This window comes from Microtus pennsylvanicus, chromosome 6 (genome assembly GCF_037038515.1).
Source record: "Microtus pennsylvanicus isolate mMicPen1 chromosome 6, mMicPen1.hap1, whole genome shotgun sequence".
NCBI classification, from domain to species: domain Eukaryota; kingdom Metazoa; phylum Chordata; class Mammalia; order Rodentia; family Cricetidae; genus Microtus; species Microtus pennsylvanicus.
This window is the reverse complement of record NC_134584.1, coordinates 2,191,814-2,212,888: the sequence shown is the minus strand read 5'-3', so window position 1 is coordinate 2,212,888 and position 21,075 is coordinate 2,191,814. Positions and strand designations below refer to the sequence as shown.

General features: G+C 55.6%; 1 protein-coding gene across 6 annotated transcripts; it reads left to right on the top strand.

The window, feature by feature from the left end:
* Window positions 1–202: 202 nt before the first annotated feature.
* Window positions 203–21,018, top strand: Abca7 (ATP binding cassette subfamily A member 7). Of its 6 annotated transcripts, none has more exons than XM_075975561.1 (48): window positions 203–312; window positions 1,209–1,281; window positions 1,367–1,460; window positions 1,989–2,130; window positions 2,214–2,326; window positions 2,413–2,486; window positions 2,761–2,841; window positions 3,306–3,516; window positions 3,610–3,749; window positions 4,416–4,532; window positions 4,632–4,805; window positions 5,243–5,472; window positions 5,797–5,973; window positions 6,196–6,418; window positions 6,544–6,765; window positions 6,846–7,047; window positions 7,438–7,548; window positions 8,002–8,173; window positions 8,446–8,577; window positions 8,697–8,836; window positions 8,927–9,064; window positions 9,236–9,423; window positions 9,502–9,559; window positions 11,843–11,926; window positions 13,094–13,356; window positions 13,536–13,572; window positions 13,742–13,834; window positions 13,922–14,073; window positions 14,167–14,291; window positions 14,373–14,471; window positions 14,691–14,978; window positions 15,088–15,120; window positions 15,218–15,395; window positions 15,481–15,650; window positions 16,051–16,228; window positions 16,323–16,438; window positions 17,043–17,187; window positions 17,284–17,407; window positions 17,703–17,832; window positions 17,904–18,024; window positions 18,106–18,168; window positions 18,673–18,779; window positions 18,993–19,134; window positions 19,228–19,362; window positions 19,634–19,737; window positions 19,839–19,931; window positions 20,437–20,677; window positions 20,791–21,018. In XM_075975561.1, the coding sequence occupies exons 2-48, from the start codon at window positions 1,216–1,218 to the stop codon at window positions 20,941–20,943; spliced, it is 6,579 nt and encodes a 2,192-aa protein (XP_075831676.1). In that variant the 5' UTR covers window positions 203–312; window positions 1,209–1,215; the 3' UTR covers window positions 20,944–21,018. The 6 variants fall into 6 exon arrangements, with proteins under 6 accessions (XP_075831676.1, XP_075831675.1, XP_075831680.1 ...); XM_075975560.1 differs by having other exon boundaries at window positions 13,697–13,834; XM_075975565.1 differs by lacking the exon at window positions 11,843–11,926.
* Window positions 21,019–21,075: the final 57 nt, after the last annotated feature.

Here is a 21,075-nt window from a genome sequence, read left to right as displayed (position 1 = left end):
CCTTTTTGAGGTCTGAACTCTTGGGGGTCCTCCACGTGTTTGCGTCCCTGTGAAACCAACGTGACGCAGGCAGAAGCCTACGGTCTCTTTAAGAAACCCGGCTCCGCGCGCCCGGTCTGAGGTCCCGCCTCCTCCAATGGCAAAGGCGTGCGAGTGGAAGTGCACTGTCCAATAGTAGCGCTTGGGGGCGGGGCTGCTGCAGCCCGTGGTGCCGGGTTGTGAAGGGCGTCGCCTGCAGTTGACGTGGGGGCTCCTCTTAAAGGGGCCGCGCACCCCTGCCGCTGCCGGGAGGAGTTTGGGGGCCTCGGAACGGTGAGAAGGACCCCAAGAGGGTGGAAGGTGGGGTCTGGCGAATTGGAGTGTTGTGGGATTAGGGTGGGCGGAGCCACGTTCCCTGATACTTAGGGGTTCCAGGAGAGCCCCTACTCTGCCTCGCCCTTTCTTCCCCTTCCCGCGAGTGTGGGTGTGGGAAAACTGATCGCTTTCTGGTCACCTAGAGGGACCTTGGCCTGCAGCGCCCGCTTTCCAAATGACTACGGTCCTCCCAGATTCCCAGATCCCCAGTGGAAGCCGCCAGTTCCCACGTAGATGGTTAAACATTGGTCACAGCCTTCTCTGTCAGCCTCAGTTTCCCTGTCTGAATCATGAAGTAGGTCAGGTCTTCTGCTCCAACCTTTTGACACTTGGGGGCCCGGCCCTCGCTCATCTCCGGTTTCCTTGGGAGCGTGACTCTGCCCCTTTTTGAGCCTCAGTTTCCATTTCTGTAACATGGAGGGCCAGGTGGACGTGAGACTTGGTCTGCACTGGAGACAGAGGCTGCGGGTCTCACCGAGGGTCGCTGGGGGCCGTGGGAACCGAGATTCTGGTCCTGGATGAGGCTGAGGGTGGAGGTCAGAATCCGAGGTCTTAAATCCAAGCTCCGCCCCCTAAGAACGCGAACAGGGTCTTCCAGACCCCAGCCTTCATCCTGTCCAGAGCGATAGCGCTTCCAGCCAATCAGCTACAAGGAAGGCTGCGGGCCGCGCTCCCATTGGTCATCCCTGGATGTTTGCGGGGCTCTCTTTACGGGAGATTCCTGCAGCTCAGTGCAAAGGGCAAATGACTGGTGGATTGAAGGATGAAGACCAGAGACCGTCAGGCATTGCCTTGAGCCACACAGCTCACCCTTAGCCTGTTTTGCGCTCCTTTCTGCTCTGTTCTTCGTCCAGAGTCGTCATGGCCTTCTTCACACAGCTGATGCTCCTCCTGTGGAAAAATTACACGTATCGAAGGAGACAACCGGTAAGGCCGAGATGTGCAGGTGCGGGGCAATGGCAGCTGTCTGTTCATCACGGTCCCACAGAGTCTCTACACATTTCCACCCCAGATCCAGCTACTGGTGGAGCTACTGTGGCCTCTCTTCCTCTTCTTCATCCTGGTGGCCGTCCGCCACTCCCACCCCCCACTGGAGCACCACGAATGTAAGACCCTTTGTGTGCGCCGGGCGGTGGTGGCGCACACCTTTAATCCCAGCACTTGGGAGGCAGAGGCAGGTGGAGCTCTGTGAGTTCGAGCTCAGCCTAGGGGACACAGAGAAACCCTGTCGAGAAAAAAGGAAGGAAGGAAGGAAAGAAGGAAGGAAGGAAGGAAGAAAAGAAAGAAAGAAAGAAAGAAAGAAAGAAAGAAAGAAAGAAAGAGGGCTGGAGAGATGGCTCAGAGGTTAAGAGACTGCTGTTCTGGAGGTCCTGAGTTCAATTCCCAGCAACTACATGATGGCTCACACCCATCTATAATGAAATCTGGTGCCCAGAACACTATATACATAATAAATAAATTTAAAAAAAAGAAAGGAGGGAAGGAAGAAAGGCAGAAAGAAAGACAGAAAGAAAGGAAGAATAAAGAGGCCCACTGTTGGTCGTGGGAGAAGGATAGACCTCTCCTGCCAAGCCTCGAGCTGGGGTTGAACTGGGTGATCCTCGGGTGACTCTGAGTTGGTGCCTCTTCCCCAGGCCACTTTCCAAACAAGCCGCTACCATCTGCGGGCACCCTGCCCTGGTTGCAGGGCCTTATCTGCAACGTGAACAACTCCTGTTTCCAGCAGCCAACGCCTGGCGAGAAGCCGGGGGTCCTGAGCAACTTTAAGGATTCCCTGTGGGTAAAGTGGGTGGGTGGGGGCTGGCTCATGAGTGGGGTTCAGACTCGAGCCCCAGCTCCCGTCCCCTGTCTGCCCCCAGGGTCTCGAGGCTCCTTACCGATGCTCGTGCAGTGCTGGGGGGTCGCCGCATTCGGGAGATGCTGGCTGCCCTGGGGAAACTGATGCCCCTGCTCAGAGCCATGGGAGGTGGAGGTAGAGGAAGACAGAGGATGGGGCAGGGGGTAGGGGAGGGAGTACCGCAAGCTGAGCTTGCCTAACATTGGCACCCTTCCCCTCAGCCTGGCCACCAGAGAGTAATCTACCAAACAAGCAAGCATTAGTGACCGCTGAGCTCAAAAAGATCCTGCAAGGGGTGAGGAGGGGTTGGCATGGTGAGGGACTCCTGGAATGAGCCCCTTCCACCCTCCCGCACCTCATTTGTAAAAGGGGTGTAAATGGGGAAGCTGAGACTGGGGCTCAGTGGGGGGAGCGGAGCGCTTACCCGCCCAGCACTAAAGAAGCCATCGATGCCATCCCAACTCCTCTGGCATCTCAGCACTCAGGAGGTGGATGCCGGAGGATCAGGAGGCCTGAGGACCAATCAGTCGTCCACTCAGGTCTCCGCTACTTTGCTCTCTTGCCTGCAGGCGTCCCTGGGACCTGTGCTGGGTGAAACCCGGGATTCCATGAGGGAGTTCTTGAATGCCACCGGGGAGCTTATGCAGGAGGTGAGAGGCCCCAGCCAGTCTCCACCCTGGCCAGGAAGCCTAAAGGGGCACCTGACTGGGTCCCTGCCCTGCTTCAGACTCCAAGGTGGGAAAAGCTGTGTGTGGTGATACATTGTGGTCGCCTCTGCACTCCAGAGGCTGGGCGGGGCAACTGTGAGCTTGAGGCTAGCCTGGGCTACAGAGTAACAAAAGAACAGACAGAAGGGCAGCAATGTCGTTCAGTTATTCGAGTGCTTGTAACTCAGTTGGTAGAGCATTTGCCCAGCGTGCACGGAATCCTGGATTCTACCCCTAGCGCCCCATAATGCTCCTGTCATTCCAGCACTCAGGACACAGAGGATAAATAGCATGAGGCTTGCCAGCTACATGAGACTATGTTTCAATAAAATAAAATAAATAAACAAAAAGGGGGGTTGGGACATTCTGCAGGAGGTGTCCAGCACCACCTCGTGACCTTTCTCTAGCTCGTGGTGCTGCCCAGCCTGCTGGAACTCCGAGCTTTGCTGCAGAGGCCCCGAGGGTCAGCTGGTTCGCTGGAGCTGGTTTCAGAGGTCTTCTGCAGTACCAAGGGGCCCAGCAGCCCAGGGGGCCTTTCCCTCAATTGGTATGACGCCAGCCAGCTCAACGAGTTCATGGGTCCAGAGCTGGCCTCTGCCCAGCCTGACATCAGCCTCAGTGAGTCACTACAGCGGAGTTGGGTTCTGCATGGGCCGGATGGAGTGTAGAGGGATGCAGTGGGACCTCATGTTACCCCCCCCCCAATACCAGGCCCTGCCTGCTCCAAGTTCGTGGGGAATCTGGATGACCATCCTGTGTCGCGGCTGCTCTGGAGGCGCCTGAAGCCATTGATCCTCGGGAAAATCCTCTTTGCCCCTGACACAAACTTTACCCGTAAGCTTATGACCCAGGTGAGACACAGGAGCCACTGGGGGACAGCGGATCTACACAGTACCCGTAGTCAGGTGGCCAGTAACAGTGAATAAGTCTTAGATGTAGCGCTGGGGGCGTGGTCAGGGTGGAGCCCCCTAGAATCCCCAGTGAGGGGGCTGGGGCGTGGTCAGGGTGGAGCCCCGCCTAGAATCCCCAGTCTGAGGCTGGAGATGTGGTTGGGTAGAACTCCCAGCCTAGGATTTCTCAGTTAGGAGCTCTGGGGGAGGGGAGGGCTCAGTGGTGAGGAGGGGGTCTCCTGGTATACATCCCTAGAACACAAAATACAAAGAAAAAAATTTAAAAGTAAAACACAAGCTAAAGCGGTGGCTCTTTATTATAGGTTTATTATCCCAGCACTCAGAAGGAAACTGAGGCAGGAACATGTGGAGTCCAGCCTAAGCTATAGTGGGAGACACTGTCTGAGAAATAAGAAAAGCCCCATGTCAGTGGTGCACACCCTTAATCCCAGCACTTGGGAGGCAGAGGGAGGCGGATCTCTGTGAGGGATGCACAGTGAGACTCGGTGATGATGAGGAGGAGGAGGAGGAGGATGGAGGTCCAGAGGTGGAGGGGCAGAGCATGACCAAGGTCAGACCAGGTATGTGGAAGGCAGCCTCGAGCTGATCTCAGATGCCCACTTGCAGGTGAACCAGACCTTCGAGGAGCTGGCTCTCTTGAGGGACCTACAAGAGGTCTGGGAGGTGTTAGGACCCCAGATCTTCAACTTCATGAATGACAGTTCAAACATGGCCATGCTTCAGGTGGGCTGGGCTAGAAGCAGCCACTTCGGGAGGCTAGGGTCTGCAGACAGGAAGGGGTGGACAGAGGCCCCTCCTCACCTGTCATTCCCCCTTCCCCAGAGGCTGCTGGAAGTGGTGTACTCAGGGCCAGGGCAGGAGCAACAGACACCCAGAGGCCAGAAGCAGTTGGCGACTGTCAGAGATTTTCTGGACCCTAGGAGGGGTGGCTACAGCTGGCGGGAGGCCCACGCGGACATAGGGCACCTGGCAGGAATACTGGGCCAAATCATAGAGGTGAGGAGTTGTCATAGATAGTGGAGTAGGGGCCGGGCGGTGGTGGCGCACGCCTTTAATTCCAGCACTCAGGAGGCAGAGACGGGCGGATCTATGTGAGTTTGAGGCCAGCTTGGTCTACAGAGCGAGTTCCAGGACAGGCACTAAAACTACAGAGAAACCTTGTCTCAAAAAACCAAAAAAAAAAAAAAAAAAAAAAAAAGGCAGTGGAGTGACCTGAAAGAGCTTTCCCTGGTGACCTGACCTGAAAGAATTCAGCGGCAGATCCTGTCCTGGAGGCTGGAGCAAAGAGACATCTGGGCTCCATTTACGTCTGAAGAGGGAGCCCACTGGTGGTGGTATATGGTCATCTAGGGGCATGAGGGGGAAGGAACTGGGGACTGAGGGGTCAGCCACACCCCAGAGTCTGGAATTCATGTCCTCCCCCCCCACCCCAGTGTGTGTCCCTAGACAAGCTGGAGGCTGTGCCCTCAGAGGCAGCTCTTGTGTCCCGTGCCCTGGAACTGCTGGGTGAGCGCCGCCTCTGGGCAGGCATCGTCTTCCTGAGTCCTAAGGACCCCCTGGGCCCATCTGAGCTGTCACCTCCAGCCTTGGGTCCTGGCCACCTGCGATTCAAGATCAGAATGGATATCGACGATGTCACAAGGACCAATAAGATCAGGGACAAGTGAGGGGAAGAGCCTTGGGGGGGAGGTAGGGTGTGGTGGGCGGGGCCAAGACCATGTCTAGTGGAGGTGAGAGGTGGAACTAGGTGTAGCCAAGGGTCTGGGATAAGACCCTGGGTCGGGGGAGCCACGCTGTGGAGCCGAGGGCAATGGGGGCTAGCCTACTACAAAGAGCTGCCAGCCAGGTGGAGCATGGGACTTCCCAAGTGTGGAGCTAGGGAGCTAGCTCAGAGCGTAACTGAACCTGGAAAAGGAAGGGGTGGGAGGGAGCCCTGCCCATTTCTTTACTTCCGTGTAGCTTATCCCCTGAATCTTATGTCTCCTAGGTTTTGGGACCCCGGGCCATCGGCAGACCCTCTCATGGACCTTCGATATGTGTGGGGTGGCTTCGTGTACCTGCAGGACATGCTGGAGCAGGCAGCCGTGCGTGTTCTGAGTGGAGGGAACTCGCGCACAGGCCTCTATCTGCAGCAGATGCCTCACCCCTGCTATGTGGATGACGTGTAAGAGCTCCCTCGCGTCCCGCCTGGGCTCTGTGGTTTGGAGGGACCCTGCATGGGACCCTCCAGGGTTCCAATGTCTCCCCACAAAGAAACAAAGGGACCGGTGCTGGGAGCTGACACCCTCTGGCTAGATCAGCCCTCTGAGGATGCTGCTAAGCCTGCAGACCTCAGGATGATATTGTGCACACGCGTGTTGCGCCCCACTATCCCACCGTTTTATAGGTTCCTGCGCGTGCTGAGCCGGTCTCTGCCGTTGTTTCTGACTCTGGCCTGGATCTATTCGGTGGCGCTCACCGTGAAGGCCGTGGTACGTGAGAAAGAGACACGGCTGCGAGAAACCATGCGCGCCATGGGGCTGAGCCGCGCGGTGCTCTGGCTTGGCTGGTTCCTCAGCTGCCTGGGACCCTTCCTGGTCAGCGCCGCGTTGCTGGTGTTGGTGCTCAAGGTGAGGGATCCTCCATCTCCCCCACACGCACACACACAACACGCACCCGTGGAGTGAAGCTCGGGTGCGCATCCCAGCACCCATCTCGGAATGGAATCCTGAAAGTCTTGTGCTTTTTTTCCCAGCTAGGGGACATCCTTCCTTACAGCCACCCGGTTGTCGTCTTCTTCTTCTTGGCGGCCTTCGCGGTGGCCACCGTGGCTCAGAGTTTTCTGCTCAGCGCCTTCTTCTCCAGGGCCAACCTGGCAGCTGCCTGTGGGGGCCTCGCCTACTTCTCCCTCTACCTGCCCTACGTGTTGTGTGTCGCCTGGCGCGAGCGCCTGCCCCTAGGCGGCCTTGTAGCTGCGGTGAGAGATGTTCTGGCCTGCGAGGAGACAGACACCCGCAGAGTGTGGCCAGCTCTCTGACCCACCCCTTCTCCCTCCAGAGCCTGCTGTCTCCCGTGGCCTTCGGCTTTGGATGTGAAAGCCTAGCGCTGCTGGAGGAGCAGGGGGATGGGGCTCAGTGGCACAATTTGAGCAGGAGCCCCGCGGAGGATGTCTTCAGTCTGGCGCAGGTGTCCGCCTTCCTGTTGCTGGACGCCGCCGTCTACGGCCTCGCCCTCTGGTACCTGGAGGCCGTGTACCCAGGTGGGGACCGCGCCTGCTCACAGGAGGCCGAGTGTCTTAGGGCTGTCGTTGGGTTATTGGGCTCCTAGAGGCTTCTTGAAGTACAGAGACTTTGCCTCCTGCTGTTTGGTGTCTGAGTTAGTACTGCCCAGGATGGGTGGAGCTTTCTGCTACTCCCTGTTACTGTCCCGCCCACAAGACACCACATTTTAGGGCGTGTCTCAGGGATATTGAGTTCCTGGAGGTTCATTTCCTAACTGATGCTGCCTCTGAGGGGCAGGGTCTGAGGCAAGGAAGTGGGCGGGGCTTCCTGGCCACTCTCCCCCTTGACGTCGTGATTCTAAGTGTGTGGCCTGGAAGTCCTCACATCTCATGAGTGTGACTAGTGTAACCCGTGTCCCTTTCCACCAGGCCAGTATGGGATACCTGAACCATGGAATTTCCCCTTTCGGAGGAGCTACTGGTGTGGGCCTGGACCTCCCCAGGGTTCTGTCTTGGCCCCAGACCCACAAGATGCCAAGGGTGAGGCCCTATGACGATTAATGACCTTTTGCTGATTTGACTCTCCCCTAGAGAAAGCAGTCCTACAACTCAATCCCCTGGACACCCCAGGTCCCCAGGCCCTGGCTATGTCCCCTAGGGACCTTCCCTAGAGCCTCGTGCATGCTAAGCAAACATTCTACCATGGAATGACTTCTCAGCCCCTTTGCTGGGATCTAGACAGGGGCTGTATCCCCAGCCGTGTCCCCCGTTCCTCCCTGGGGGGCTTCTGGACAGAGGCTCTACCGCTGAGCCCACACCCTCGACCCTATTACAATTTGTTTTGAGACAGATTTTGCAAACTGCCCAGGCTGACCTTAAAGCCCCGAGCATCCTTCCTCAGCCTTCTAAGTAGCTGAGCTGATGCCCGCACTGTACCCCAGAACTCTCTGAGGGACCCCGAGGGCCGGAGCTGACCGTCTCCTCCCTCTGCAGCTCTGGTGGAAGAGCCACCGCCTGGCCTCACTCCTGGAGTCTCCATCCGTGGCCTGAAGAAGCACTTTCACGGCTGTCCACAGCCAGCCCTACGGGGACTTAGCCTTGATTTCTACCAAGGCCACATCACTGCCTTTTTGGGTCACAACGGAGCTGGCAAGACAACTACACTGTGAGCTGCCAGCCGCTACGCCTCGTCCCTCAGTTCCCCATCTGTCCCTTGGGGTCAGAGTTCCAGGGGTGCAGTGGAAGCGGGAGCTGAGTCTGGTTCAGACCCACAGTAAACAGACGATCTTGGTTCCTCGGAGTCCATCCCTCTCCTTTAAAAAAACGGCACACATGCCCCCGTTTGTTGGCATGGCATACAGCAAGCACCCTGTAAGTGAAGGTGACCATTCTGTCCGTCTGTGAAGGGCAACTTCTCTGAGATCTCTGCTCCCACAGGTCCATCTTGAGTGGTCTTTTCCCACCCAGTGGTGGCTCAGCTTCCATACTGGGCTATGATGTGCAGACCAACATGGCAGCCATCCGACCCCACCTGGGCATCTGTCCACAGTACAACGTGCTGTTCGACATGTGAGTCCTGCTGGCCTGGATGGGTGCGATGGCAGGGGCCTGGTCGGGCGCGGTGGGAGGGGTCTGGAGGGCGCGGTGGGAGGGGCCTGGCATCTGCTGAGATGTACCCCTGGCCACAGGCTGACCGTGGAAGAGCACCTGTGGTTCTACGGCCGACTGAGAGGTGTGCTTGCAGCTGCCCTGGGGCCGGAGCAGGAGCGTCTGATACAGGACGTGGGGCTTACCCCCAAGCGGGACTCGCAGACACGGCACCTCTCCGGTGGGCCAGAGGGGAGAGGATGCCTCCCTGGAGAAGGCTCACTCAGATAGCTGGGTGGGTCACGTGAGTACTGTCACTCTCTCCGCGCAGGTGGAATGCAGCGAAAACTGTCTGTGGCCATTGCCTTTGTGGGTGGCTCTCGTGTAGTTATCCTGGATGAGCCAACTGCTGGCGTGGACCCCACTTCCCGGCGTGGCATTTGGGAATTGCTGCTTAAGTACAGAGAAGGTAAGAGCTGGAAGATGGGATAAAATAGCCTGAGGTTCCTAATTTCTCCTTATGAAATGCTGGGATGGGGTTTTGAGGGATGCTCAGGAGTTTGCTGCCTAGGCTTAGGTGATTCCTGGGAGACACTGCCACCTGGGCATAGGTTTACATGGACTGGACCCCCATGTCCAGATCGCACGCTCATCCTCTCCACCCACCACCTGGATGAGGCAGAGCTCCTGGGAGATCGCGTGGCCATGGTGGCAAACGGCTCTTTGTGCTGCTGTGGCTCCCCACTTTTCTTGCGCCAACACTTGGGCTGCGGTTACTACCTGACCCTGGTGAAGAGTGCCCGGTCCCTCCACACCCAGGACTCGAAGGTGAGGGCTAGAGCTACACCTTGAGCCCTGTGCCCAGCTCTGTCCTGCAGACATGGGCCATTGTCTTTCTCTATGAAGGGAGACAGCGGTGACCCCAGCCAGGAGCAGAAGCCAGACAGCAAGGACAACATGGCGGGTGAGTGGCTCAGGGGACCCCTAAGGGAATGATAGGGCCGGCAGCCACTTAACCCATTGTAGTGGGAGCTGTGGGGCTCCCGCCACCGGCTAGCTTATGCCCCAAAATAACAACACACAAACTGTATTCATTTAAACACTGCTTGGCCCATTTCTATCTAGCCTCTTCTAGGCTAACTCTCGCACCTGGACTAGCCCATTTCTAATATTCTATGTAGCACAGCTAGGTGCACTTACCGGGAAGATTCTAGCCTACGTTCATCCTGGGTCGGAGCTTCATTGCGTGTGTCTGCCCAGGAGCTGGGAGCACGGCGTCTCTCTGAGGCGTCTGCCCCCGAGAGGAGAGCTGTGGAGTCTGAGCTCACTTCCTCTTCCTCCCAGCATTCTGTTCTGTTTTCTCCACCCACTTGTGTTCTAACCTCTGAGGGCCAGCCAAGCAGTTTCTTTATTTTTTTAACCAATGACCTTCCTCCATCATTTCCCCTTTTTCTGTTTAAACAAAAACAAAGGAAGGCTTTAACTTTAACATAGCATAATTACATATAACAAAACAGTTATCAAGTAAAAATTACAATAATCTTTATCATAACTAAGGAAAACTATAACTATAACTAACTATTCTTAACTCCATCAAAGACTCCAGAAAGATACAATATTACCTAAGCAAACAAGAAAAAAGCAACTTTCAAACTCTAGAAATGACAGAGACATCTCACTGCCTGGACAGTCATCCAAAGTTTCTCTGTACCGTTGGAGCATCCATCTTCAGCCTACAGGCCCATGGTATCCAGAGACATTTCCATGAAGCAGAACATTTCAAAGTCAGTTCAGTCACTATCTGTTGTGTCCTGCAGAATGTCTCGCAGACTCTTTCATGAATCAGGAACCCCGAGAGATCATCTCACCTTAGGCAAGTTCAGTAGTCCTCTCTCTGCGGGTTCTCTGTGTCCAGTTTATGCAATAGTCCAGGCAAGAACAGTTTCTTGCCCAAATGGCTATCAAACTCCATAAGGATCCTCTTCGATGCCCATCTTCTTCTTGAAGTAGATTGGTGCTGCCAGGAGCAGAGTGTCTCATTGTCATGAAAAGTCCTAAGTTATTAAAACATTAAATGCCATATTCTGCAGTCTTTCAAAGATATGAAGAATGTCTATCTAACTGAAATGTATCTCTATATATCTAAAAAATCTAACTAACATGACTACAAGCTTGACTATTACTGATGATTATCCATTAACCTATATTTCTTAATTATACATTACATTTTTTAATGACCTACACAATCACAATACCTTAATCAAGATCAGAAATACATATACAGGGGGCTGGAGAGATGGCTCAGTGGTTAAGAGCATTGCCTGCTCTTCCAAAGGTCTGAGTTCAATTCCCAGCAACCACATGGTGGCTCACAACCATCTGTAAAGAGGTCTGGCGCCCTCTTCTGGCCTTCAGGCACACACACAGAATATTGTATACATAATAAATAAATAAATATTTAAAAAAAAAAAAAGAAATACATATACATATAACAAAATTGACCTTAAATCTCTATCAATAAAGCAAAATCTATACTAATGCAAATTATTCACATCTATATCATATCCCCCTTTAAATGTAAAAGAACTTTTATAAACCATATTTGGGAACATGGGCGCAGTTTTTTCTCTCCAAACTGCTTCCTGCTGAATGGGGGCGTCGTTAATTAGGTCTTTCATGGTATAACCTGTGTGCTAGTTTCATCTCAGTTGGCAGTTGAGCGAAGCAATTTTCTGAAGATGTTCACAGCAACCTTTCAGGAGGACGTGGTCCATCATACCATATCGGAATAGAAGAAATGAACAGGGTCTCATCCTCTGTGAAAACAAAATAAGAAACTCCTTTCCAAAGCATTATGTCCTTAGATCCAAATTTCAAATTCAAGGCATTTTCAAAATATCTATGTTGGATTAGTTCAGCAGCATTTATAAACAAATATCTTTTGGCATCTGTTGCTCCTTCCTCAGCATTCAAATAATTCAAAGAGAGCATAATAGCATGCAGTATCAAAATTCTCTGTCTATTTTCCATCTTTGTACAGCTTTGTTTTAACCTCTATTTTGTTTATTTTTACTTTTAACTTTTTGCTTTTTGAGACAGGTTCTCTGTATCTTTGACCTGGAATAACTCTGTAGACCAGGCAGTCCTTGAACTCTCAGAGATCCGCCTGTCTCTGCCTCCCAGGCATTGGGATTAAAGGTGTACACTACTACACCTTGAACTCACAGAGATCTGTTTGTCTCTGAAGGCACTGGGATTAAAGGCGTGTGCTACCACACCTTGAAGTCACAGAGGTCAATCTCCCTCTGCCTCCCAAGTGTTGGGATTAAAGGTGTGTACTACCATATACAACAACTCTCTTCTTCTTTTTTTTACTTTAAGAACTTCAACTTTTAGTCTGCATATATTTTTAACACACTGTAAACCACTTAGAAATTTTTTTATCTTTGAATTTCTCTTTACTGTATATCTCTCTTTTTCTGACCACATGAGTCTTTAATTTACCAAGCAATCTCAGTAGGACTAAAGCCGTGGCTTTGCCGGCTAGATGTAGCCCATTCCTTAGCTTTGTGCCATTTCAACCTTGTGGCTGAGGTACTGGCCAGAGCCGCATTCAGCGCCACAAGTCTACAGTGTTTCAAGGTCCCTGCCAGCAAGCAAGCTTCAGCAGCCTGTGCTTGCAAACCGCACAAACCACCTGTGTAAAAGATTCAGAGTTTGCCCTGGCAGGACAGCCCAGAAAGCCAGTTAAACAGCACAGCTTTTTTCCTGCTATGGCTGAAAACCGAAAAGCATGCGTTCAGCTTTTCGTCAACACCGTTTAAGTGTTTTGTGGCAGGACCTCTTAATGAGCTGCAGGGTTTTGCAGCTAAAGCTGAGTCAGGAAGCCTCTCTTAGATGAGAGAGCTTGCTTGCCTCTAGCAAGCAGAGTAGACCCGAGAAATTGTCGCTACCAAGAAAACATGCTTTACTCTTTCCCAAGCTTTCTCAGGCTTTCAGTGGATTCAGTTGTCCACACGTCTGGGTGCCATTCTGTAGTGGGAGCTGTGGGGCTGCATTCTGCCACCCAGCTCCCGCCACCGGCTAGCTTATGCCCCGAAATAACAACACACAAACTGTATTCATTTAAACACTGCTTGGCCCATTTCTATCTAGCCTCTTCTAGGCTAACTCTCGCACCTGGACTAGCCCATTTCTAATATTCTATGTAGCACAGCTAGGTGCACTTACCGGGAAGATTCTAGCCTACGTTCATCCTGGGTCGGAGCTTCATTGTGTGTGTCTGCCCAGGAGCCGGGAGCATGGCGTCTCTCTGAGGCGTCTGCCCCCGAGAGGAGAGCTGTGGAGTCTGAGCTCACTTCCTCTTCCTCCCAGCATTCTGTTCTGTTTTCTCCACCCACCTGTGTTCTAACCTATGAGGGCCAGCCAAGCAGTTTATTTTTTTAACCAATGACCTTCCTCCATCAACCCATAGCAAACCGGGTGCCTGTCCTTCCAGTGTCCACAGGGACGACCCTCACCCAGGCCCCAGCTCCTGATGCAGTCCCCCTCACCCCAAGTACACCCCAGATACTAGACCTAGTGCAGCGTCATGTTCCTGGAGCTCGGCTGGTGGAGGAACTGTCCCACGAGCTGGTGCTGGCACTGCCCTATGCGGGGGCCCTGGATGGCAGCTTTGCCATGGTCTTCCAAGAACTGGATCGGCAGCTGGCATCTCTGGGGCTCGCCGGCTACGGGGTCTCAGACACCAGCCTGGAGGAGGTATGGGACCTGGTGGGGTTTCGAAGGATGAATAGGAGCTTGCTTATGGGTGGCAAGAGGGAGCTCCAGGCAGGAAGGGCTTTTAGGGAAGGTGGGCAGCTTAGGAGGCTTGAGGAGGTCTAGGGGGCCAAAAGGTATATGGGGGTCGCTCCTGTGAGTCTCTTGTTCTGTCTCCTCAGATCTTCCTAAAGGTGGTGGAGGACGCACACAGAGAAGGTATGCCATAGCTCTGCAGCCCTTCAACAACCGCAGGTTCAGGGTCAAGCCTGCCCTCAGCTGGGTCTGCCCTCCCTCTGAATCCTGGCCCTTTCTCCCCTGAACTCTGACTTCCTCTTCCCAGGAGGCGAGACCCCGTCCCTAGCCCTGAACCTCTTTGGCTCCACAGGTAGTGACCTCAGACAGCACCTGCACCCTCGCTCGGCCACTCTGCAGCCCCACACAGGGCCAGAGGCTTCCGCCCTGGAAAACGGGGAGCTGGGTGAGTCTCTCTCACACGCTTGCCACTTCCACTGTCATCCCCAAGGCACCGGAGGAGTTCGGGAGTTTAACCTCCCATCCCCCACAGCCAGGTTGATGTTGGAGCCCCAGGCCCCACAGAGCTCCACGGCCAGCGCTGCCCTGGTGCTGGGCTGGGCACTGACCTGCCAACAGCTCCGGGCTCTGCTCCACAAGCGCCTTCTGCTGGCCCGCCGCAGTCACCGGGGCCTGTTTGCACAGGTGACGTGTGACTGTCCTGGGTGTCTGGGGAGCCACGGGAGAGGGAGCAGGGTAGGATGTGTGGAGGTGGGTGCTGACAGCCTTGTCCCCCAGATTGTGCTGCCTGCTCTCTTTGTGGGCCTGGCCCTGCTCTTCAGCCTCATTGTCCCTCCGTTTGGCCAGTACCCGCCCCTGCAGCTCAGCCCCGCCATGTACGGCCCCCAGGTCTCCTTCTTCAGGTGGGTGCTGGGCACAGTGGGCAGGTGACGTGGGTGGGTGACAGACGGCCACCGTCACAGTGCTGACCTGTCATTCCACAGTGAGGATGCCCCTGGGGACCCCAACCGGGTGAAGCTGCTGGAGGCCCTGCTGGGGGAGGCCGGGCTGCAGGACCCCAGTGTGCAGGGCGGAGCTGCCAGGTGAGGCTAAACCAAGCAACTTTCCTTGGCGATCCCCTGCCCCTCCCCCACGGCATTCCCTCAGTTTTCCCCCAGGCTCTGCCTCAGTTTCCCTCCGTGTCCCCTTGCCTTTGTCCCCCTCTGGCTGTGGTGAGCAGGCCTCCGTTGCCTTGTTGGGGTGTGGAGTCTGTGTCTGCTCGTACCCTCTCCCAGCACCCACAGCCCTTCCCGACTCCACAGGGGATTCGAGTGCACACACTCCGTGGCCTGCTACTTCTCCGTCCCTGAGGTCCCTGCGGATGTGGCCAACATCCTGGCCAGCGGCAACTGGACTCCAGAGTCTCCGTCCCCAGCCTGCCAATGCAGCCAACCTGGAGTACGCCGCCTGCTGCCGGACTGCCCAGTGGGAGCTGGGGGGCCGCCGCCACCACAGGCCCTGGCTGGCTTGGGGGAGGTGGTCCAGAACCTCACTGGCCGAAATGTGTCTGACTTCCTGGTGAAGACTTACCCCAGCTTGGTGCGCCGGGGGTAAGCACCCAGGCTCTGTGTGCCCACTGGGGAAGCTGGTGGGCCCCATGCCCCATACTGACTCTTCCCATTTGACTGTTTCACTCTGTTTCCCGTGTGTCTCCCACAGCCTGAAGACTAAGAAGTGGGTGGATGAGGTCAGGTGAGGCGGGGCCTGGTGCAGGAAACCCTCTGCTGGCCTGCCCACCCGCTCTCCCAGCTCCTCACTCTCCCTGTCTCCACCTCAAACCATTTCCCAGATACGGGGGCTTCTCCCTGGCAGGCCGGGACCCAGACCTGCCCTCAGGACGTGAAGTGGCCCACACAGTGGCAGAGATGCGGGCGCTGCTGACCCCAGAACCCGGCAGTGCCCTAGATCGTATCCTGAACAACCTCACTCAGTGGGCCCTTGGCCTGGATGCCCAGAGCAGCCTCAAGGTGGGAGCTGGGGCCGCAAGGTGGGGGCGGCCAGGGGACCCAAGGCCCTTTGCTTCTCTGCACTCATGGTCCTCGCTCCACTCAGATCTGGTTCAACAACAAGGGCTGGCATGCCATGGTGGCCTTCGTGAACCGAGCCAACAATGGACTCCTACATGCCCTCCTACCATCTGCCACGGCCCGCCGTGCCCACAGCATCACTACGCTCAATCATCCTCTGAACCTAACCAAGGAGCAGCTGTCTGAGGCCGCACTGTGAGTCCATCCGTCTGCTCTCAGTGCCTGTTGTTCAGGGGTGTAGGTGCTGGATTGGAGCCTTCCCTGTGCCCGGCTGGGGCTGGTGACAGAATGCCATCCCAACACTGGAAAGGCCAGGTGGTGGTGCATGCTTCTAATCCCAGGACACAGGAAGCAGAGGCAGGGAGATCTCCGTGAGTTTAAGGCCAGCCTGGTCTCATTACATAGAAAGCTCCAGACTTTCAGGGTGGGAAACACCCAGGCATCCTGGGTCTTATTCCACTTATACCAAAGGCCCAGACCTCATGGAACTATATCCCCAAATAGCCGTGCCCGCTCTCCTGCTGGGGACTCAATCTCAAAGACCTTGGCATCAAGTCCCGTTCTTCCCTGAACCACCCCTCACCTCCCACCCCAGGATGGCTTCCTCAGTGGACATCCTTGTCTCTATATGCGTGGTCTTCGCCATGTCCTTCGTCCCAGCCAGCTTCACCCTGGTCCTTATTGAAGAACGTGTCACCAGAGCCAAACACCTGCAGCTCGTCAGCGGCCTGCCCCAAACCCTCTACTGGCTCGGCAATTTCCTCTGGGACATGGTATGTGTGGCTGGCCACTTGGCCACAAGAGAGGGGAGGGGAGGCACAGTGCCTGGCCCTCTGAGCTACTGAGGTGGTCCTGTCTTGGATACAGTGTAACTACTTGGTGGCAGTGTGCATAGTGGTGCTCATCTTCCTGGCCTTTCAGCAGAGGGCCTATGTGTCCCCACAGAACCTGCCCGCTCTCCTGCTCCTTCTACTGCTGTATGGGTGAGACCCCCTGCCCTTTGGCGTCTACTCCTCTTGTGGGAGTGGAGAGATCCATAGTAGCTGGACAAAAAGACTCTCAGGTGCAATAGGACCTCAAAAGTGATAGGATTCAGGGGTTGGAGAGATGACTCAGTGGTTAGAAACACTGGCTGCTCTTTCAGAGGACCCAGGTTCAGTTTCCAGGACCCACATAATGGCTCACAACCTTCTGTAACTCCAGTTTCAGGGGATCCAATGCCCTCTTCTGACCTCAACAAGCACCAGGTACACTCATGATGTGTGTACATAGAAGTCACAAAACACTCACACATAAATAAAAATGAATAAATCTTTTTTCAAAAAGCCCAAGGTGGTGGCACACACCTTTAATTCCTTAATTCCAGCACTTTGAAGGCAGAGGCAGGTGAATCACTGTGAGTTCAAGGACAGCCTTGGCTACGTAGTGAGACCAAGAAAAAACAAAAAGGAGTTAGAATTGGGAGCTGAGTCAATGTGGCCTTAAAAGCTCATCACATCCTGGTACATAACAGATCTGAGAGGGGTTGTTCTGGGGGCTACCCAGTGTGTAAGGTCACCAATGGTACCTGTCACCCTTCCCTTTCAGCTGGTCTATCACGCCTCTCATGTACCCAGCCTCCTTCTTCTTCTCAGTGCCCAGTACAGCCTATGTGGTTCTCACCTGCATCAACCTCTTCATTGGCATCAACAGCAGCATGGCCACCTTTGTGCTAGAACTACTTTCAGATCAGGTGGGATCTTGTCACAAAACCTGGGGCTGGGGTTGAGTTAGCAGGCACTGTTGGGCTTAACCACTAACCTGTGAGGCTCTACCTGCCCCTGAATAGAACCTGCAAGAAGTGAGCCGGATTCTGAAGCAAGTGTTTCTTATCTTCCCTCACTTCTGCCTGGGCCGAGGGCTTATTGATATGGTGCGGAACCAGGCTGTGGCGGACGCCTTTGAACGCTTGGGTGAGAATGTCTGTCAAATGGGGACTGTGAACAGCACTGTTGAGAATCCTACCTTCAAACTTGATTATGTGAGATGCATTGCCTTTAACTGGACCATTTTATGTGGCACAAAAATGATGTCAAATTAAAGGTGAAGGAAAGATAATTAGAGGATCATTTCATGAAAGGTCTGTGACCACACATTAAAGGAGATGTCTAATGGTCTAAGTCAGTTATACCCTAGCAGTATAAAAGTCAACTTTTCTTTAGGATAGTCTGGACAGGGGACAAGACCCAGTCCTTCCTGTCCCCACAGGAGACAAGCAATTCCAGTCACCCCTACGCTGGGACATCATCGGCAAGAACCTTCTGGCCATGGTGGCCCAGGGGCCCCTGTTCCTCCTCGTCACACTCCTGCTCCAGCACCGCAGCCACCTCCTGCCACAGTCAGTGGGGACTAGGTGAGGGTGGCAGTGGCTAGGGTCCTTCCCTGGGTCATTCACCTGTCTATCCTCAGACCCAAACCGAGACTGCTGCCACCCCTGGGGAAGGAGGATGAGGATGTGGCTCGAGAGAGGGAGCGAGTGACCAAGGGGGCCACCAAGGGGGACCTGCTGGTCCTCCGGGACCTGACCAAGGTAGGAACAGGGTAGGGACAGGTGCTGGGTGAGGGGTGGCATGGGCACTCCATCCTTTCTCAAGAGGTCCCACCCCTGCAGGTGTACCGTGGGCAGAAGAACCCGGCTGTGGATCGCCTGTGCCTGGGGATCCCCCCTGGAGAGGTGAGTGCGGGACTGGGCAAGGCTGGAGGCTGCCCACCGTTTGAGTTCCTCCCACCTGTCTGCCCCTCTCCAATGTATTCAGTGAGCACCCACTGTGGTCACCAGGCGGGGGCACCTTTTCTCAGGCACGGATAGCATTAGGTCAAGCGCCTCTCAGTTAAGTCTTAGGCACCCATCCTGCCTCCCAGGCTTGCAAGCATGCAAACTATTTGCTGGCTGTGGTTCCCTGGCTGCCTACCAGGGGGTCAGAACACATTTGTGAACACTCGTGAGCCTACTGAGGCAGAAGTATTCGACGTTCAGGGTCAGCCTGAGTTTCATGAGACCCTGTCTCCAAAACCATAAATAACTAAAACAAAGACCATACCTTGGGTGCCCAAAACCATTCTCTGCTAGGTGGAAGACTTCTGCCTCTCCTAGCCCCCACCCCACCTTGCCCTCAACACTGGGGGATGTGGATATGGCCCCCGCCTGGAGCTGTGAAGGACTGTGGTTCCCTTTCAGTGTTTTGGGCTGCTGGGTGTCAACGGGGCAGGGAAGACATCTACCTTCCGCATGGTGACAGGGGACACGCTACCCAGCAGTGGCGAAGCAGTGCTTGCAGGCTACAAGTAAGGGGCTCCGGGTAGGGGCATATGTACCCCAAACCCTGGTTCTTCCCCCATTGGGAAGGATGTGCTGGGAAGGATCCCAGTCTACTCCCTGGGATCTGTGTCCCTCTGTGGATGGTTCGCTTGCCCTGGGACTCGTTGGCTCTCCACAGACACCCTTGCAATCCTGCATGGGTGGCCTCCAGCTCTTGAGCCTCCTGTCCCCACCCCCAGCGTGGCCCAGGATCCAGCTGCCGCACACCGCAGCATGGGCTACTGTCCCCAGTCTGATGCCATCTTCGACCTGTTGACTGGCCGGGAACACCTGGAGCTATTTGCGCGCCTGCGCGGGGTACCCAAGGCTCAGGTTGCCCAGGTGAACAAGCCGCGTCCCTCTCGGTATGGCCTCGCCCCTCTCTGTATGGTCCCGCCCGCGCTCACCCCCCCCCCCACCTCCACCCCTCCGCAGACAGCGCTCTCTGGCCTGGTACGCCTGGGCCTTCCTAGTTATGCAGACAGACCTGCGGGTACCTACAGCGGAGGCAACAAGCGGAAGCTAGCGGCAGCCCTGGCTCTGGTTGGGGACCCGGCTGTGGTCTTCCTGGTGCGTGGAGGCGGGGACTGAGTGGGTTGTGGGTGGGACCCGAGTGGGATGGAGCCTGGCCTCAGCGAGGTGGGGTCTGAGCTGATGGAAACCTTAGGGACGGTGCCTGTACAAGACTGGGGCCTTCATTTGGGCTTGGCCTGAGCAAGGTGGGGTCTGGTTGAAGTGTGCTCTGGCTTAGACGGAGCGGAGCCCCAGTGGGTAGATTTCGAGCAGGTCAGGGGCTGTCACTGGGGTCCCACTTAGTTCAAGGTCTGCCCCTCCCATGCAGGACGAGCCCACCACAGGCATGGACCCAAGTGCGCGGCGATTTCTTTGGAACAGCTTGCTGTCGGTGGTGCGCGAGGGCCGCTCCGTGGTACTCACGTCGCACAGGTAAGTACCATGCCACACTCTGAGAGAGCTCAGGCGTGGGACAGAGCATGGCCCCTGAGCAGGCAGGCTGGGCCCAGCTCTGCTCACACTGTCGCCCACAGCATGGAAGAGTGCGAAGCACTCTGCACGCGCCTGGCCATCATGGTGAACGGCCGGTTCCGCTGTCTGGGAAGCGCTCAACATCTCAAAGGCAGGTGAGCAGGGCGTGATGGGCAGGCTCATTGGCCTGGCCTGTGTCGGGGAGGCGGGGATCGGAGGGATACGGGATATGATTGGCGTGCCGAGGTTGTGGGTGGAGCCAGAAGAGCTGGGTGTGGACCCTGGAGAGTGAGAAAAGACTTGTTGAGGAGTTAGAGCTTCTGCGGGTCCGGAGGGTGGGTAGGTGGGGTTCGAGGGCTCGGGCGGGGCCACGCTAGGGGCGGAGCCAAAGGGTAGAGAACGGAGTCACTTGCAGGGGTGAAGCCAGAAAGAGTGTGGGGGATTATAGGTTGTGGGCGGGTTATAGTGTACGTGGGAGAGGATAAGGGGGGGGGGGTGCCCTCTGAGTGGGCGTGGCCTCTTAGATGAGTGGGCGTGGCTTCCAAGCAGAGCAGCGTGAGGAGGAGTTGGGCTAGATCCAGGCGTACAAGACAGGCTAGAGACAGGTGTAGCGGGTGTAGGGAGCAGCGAGGCCTGCATCCCTGCTCCTGTCCCCTCCAGGTTCGGGGCCGGTCACACACTGACCCTCCGGGTCCCACCGGATCAGGCCGAACCAGCGATAGCCTTCCTCGTGGCCACATTCCCGGGTGCTCAGCTTCGGGAGGCGCATGGCAGCCGTCTGCGATTCCAGCTGCCACCTGGGGGCGGCTGCACCCTGGCACGGATTTTCCGCGAGCTGGCCGCGCAGGGCAAGGACCACGGTGTGGAGGACTTCTCAGTTAGCCAGACCACTCTGGAGGAGGTGACGTAGGGACCCATAATAGGGCCTGAAGGGAAGAGCTGAGGACCTCACGACCGTGGGCCGACATCTCCCTCCCATGCCTTTCTGTTCCCTCCTTGTCACCGCCCTGTCAGGTGTTCCTGCATTTCTCCAAAGACCAAGGGGAAGAAGAGGAGAACAGTCAGCAGGAGCCTGGAGCCGAGAAGGTTTCCACACAGGGCCTGAAGCACCCCAAACGTATCAAGCAATTCCTGGAAGACCCTAGCTCTGTGGAGACCATGCTCTGAGCACGTCTGCCTTGGGTTGAGTGGTCCTTGAGCCACACACTGGCTCCCTGGGGGAAATAAAGAGAACCAAGAAGAGTGAGATTGCAGCTGTGTGTTTGCGTCCTAGGAGCTCTGGCTCTGTGCCGAGACGCA

Excerpts from the sequence above, each read along its gene's own strand:
- Abca7 (XM_075975560.1), top strand. The coding sequence starts at position 1,216 with ATGGCCTTCTTCACACAGCTGATGCTCCTCCTGTGGAAAAATTACACG. Across the intron at positions 2,487-2,760 it reads TCAAAAAGATCCTGCAAGGG|GCGTCCCTGGGACCTGTGCT; the intron begins GTGAGGAGGGGT and ends TCTTGCCTGCAG. Across the intron at positions 19,738-19,838 it reads GTGGTACTCACGTCGCACAG|CATGGAAGAGTGCGAAGCAC; the intron begins GTAAGTACCATG and ends TGTCGCCCACAG.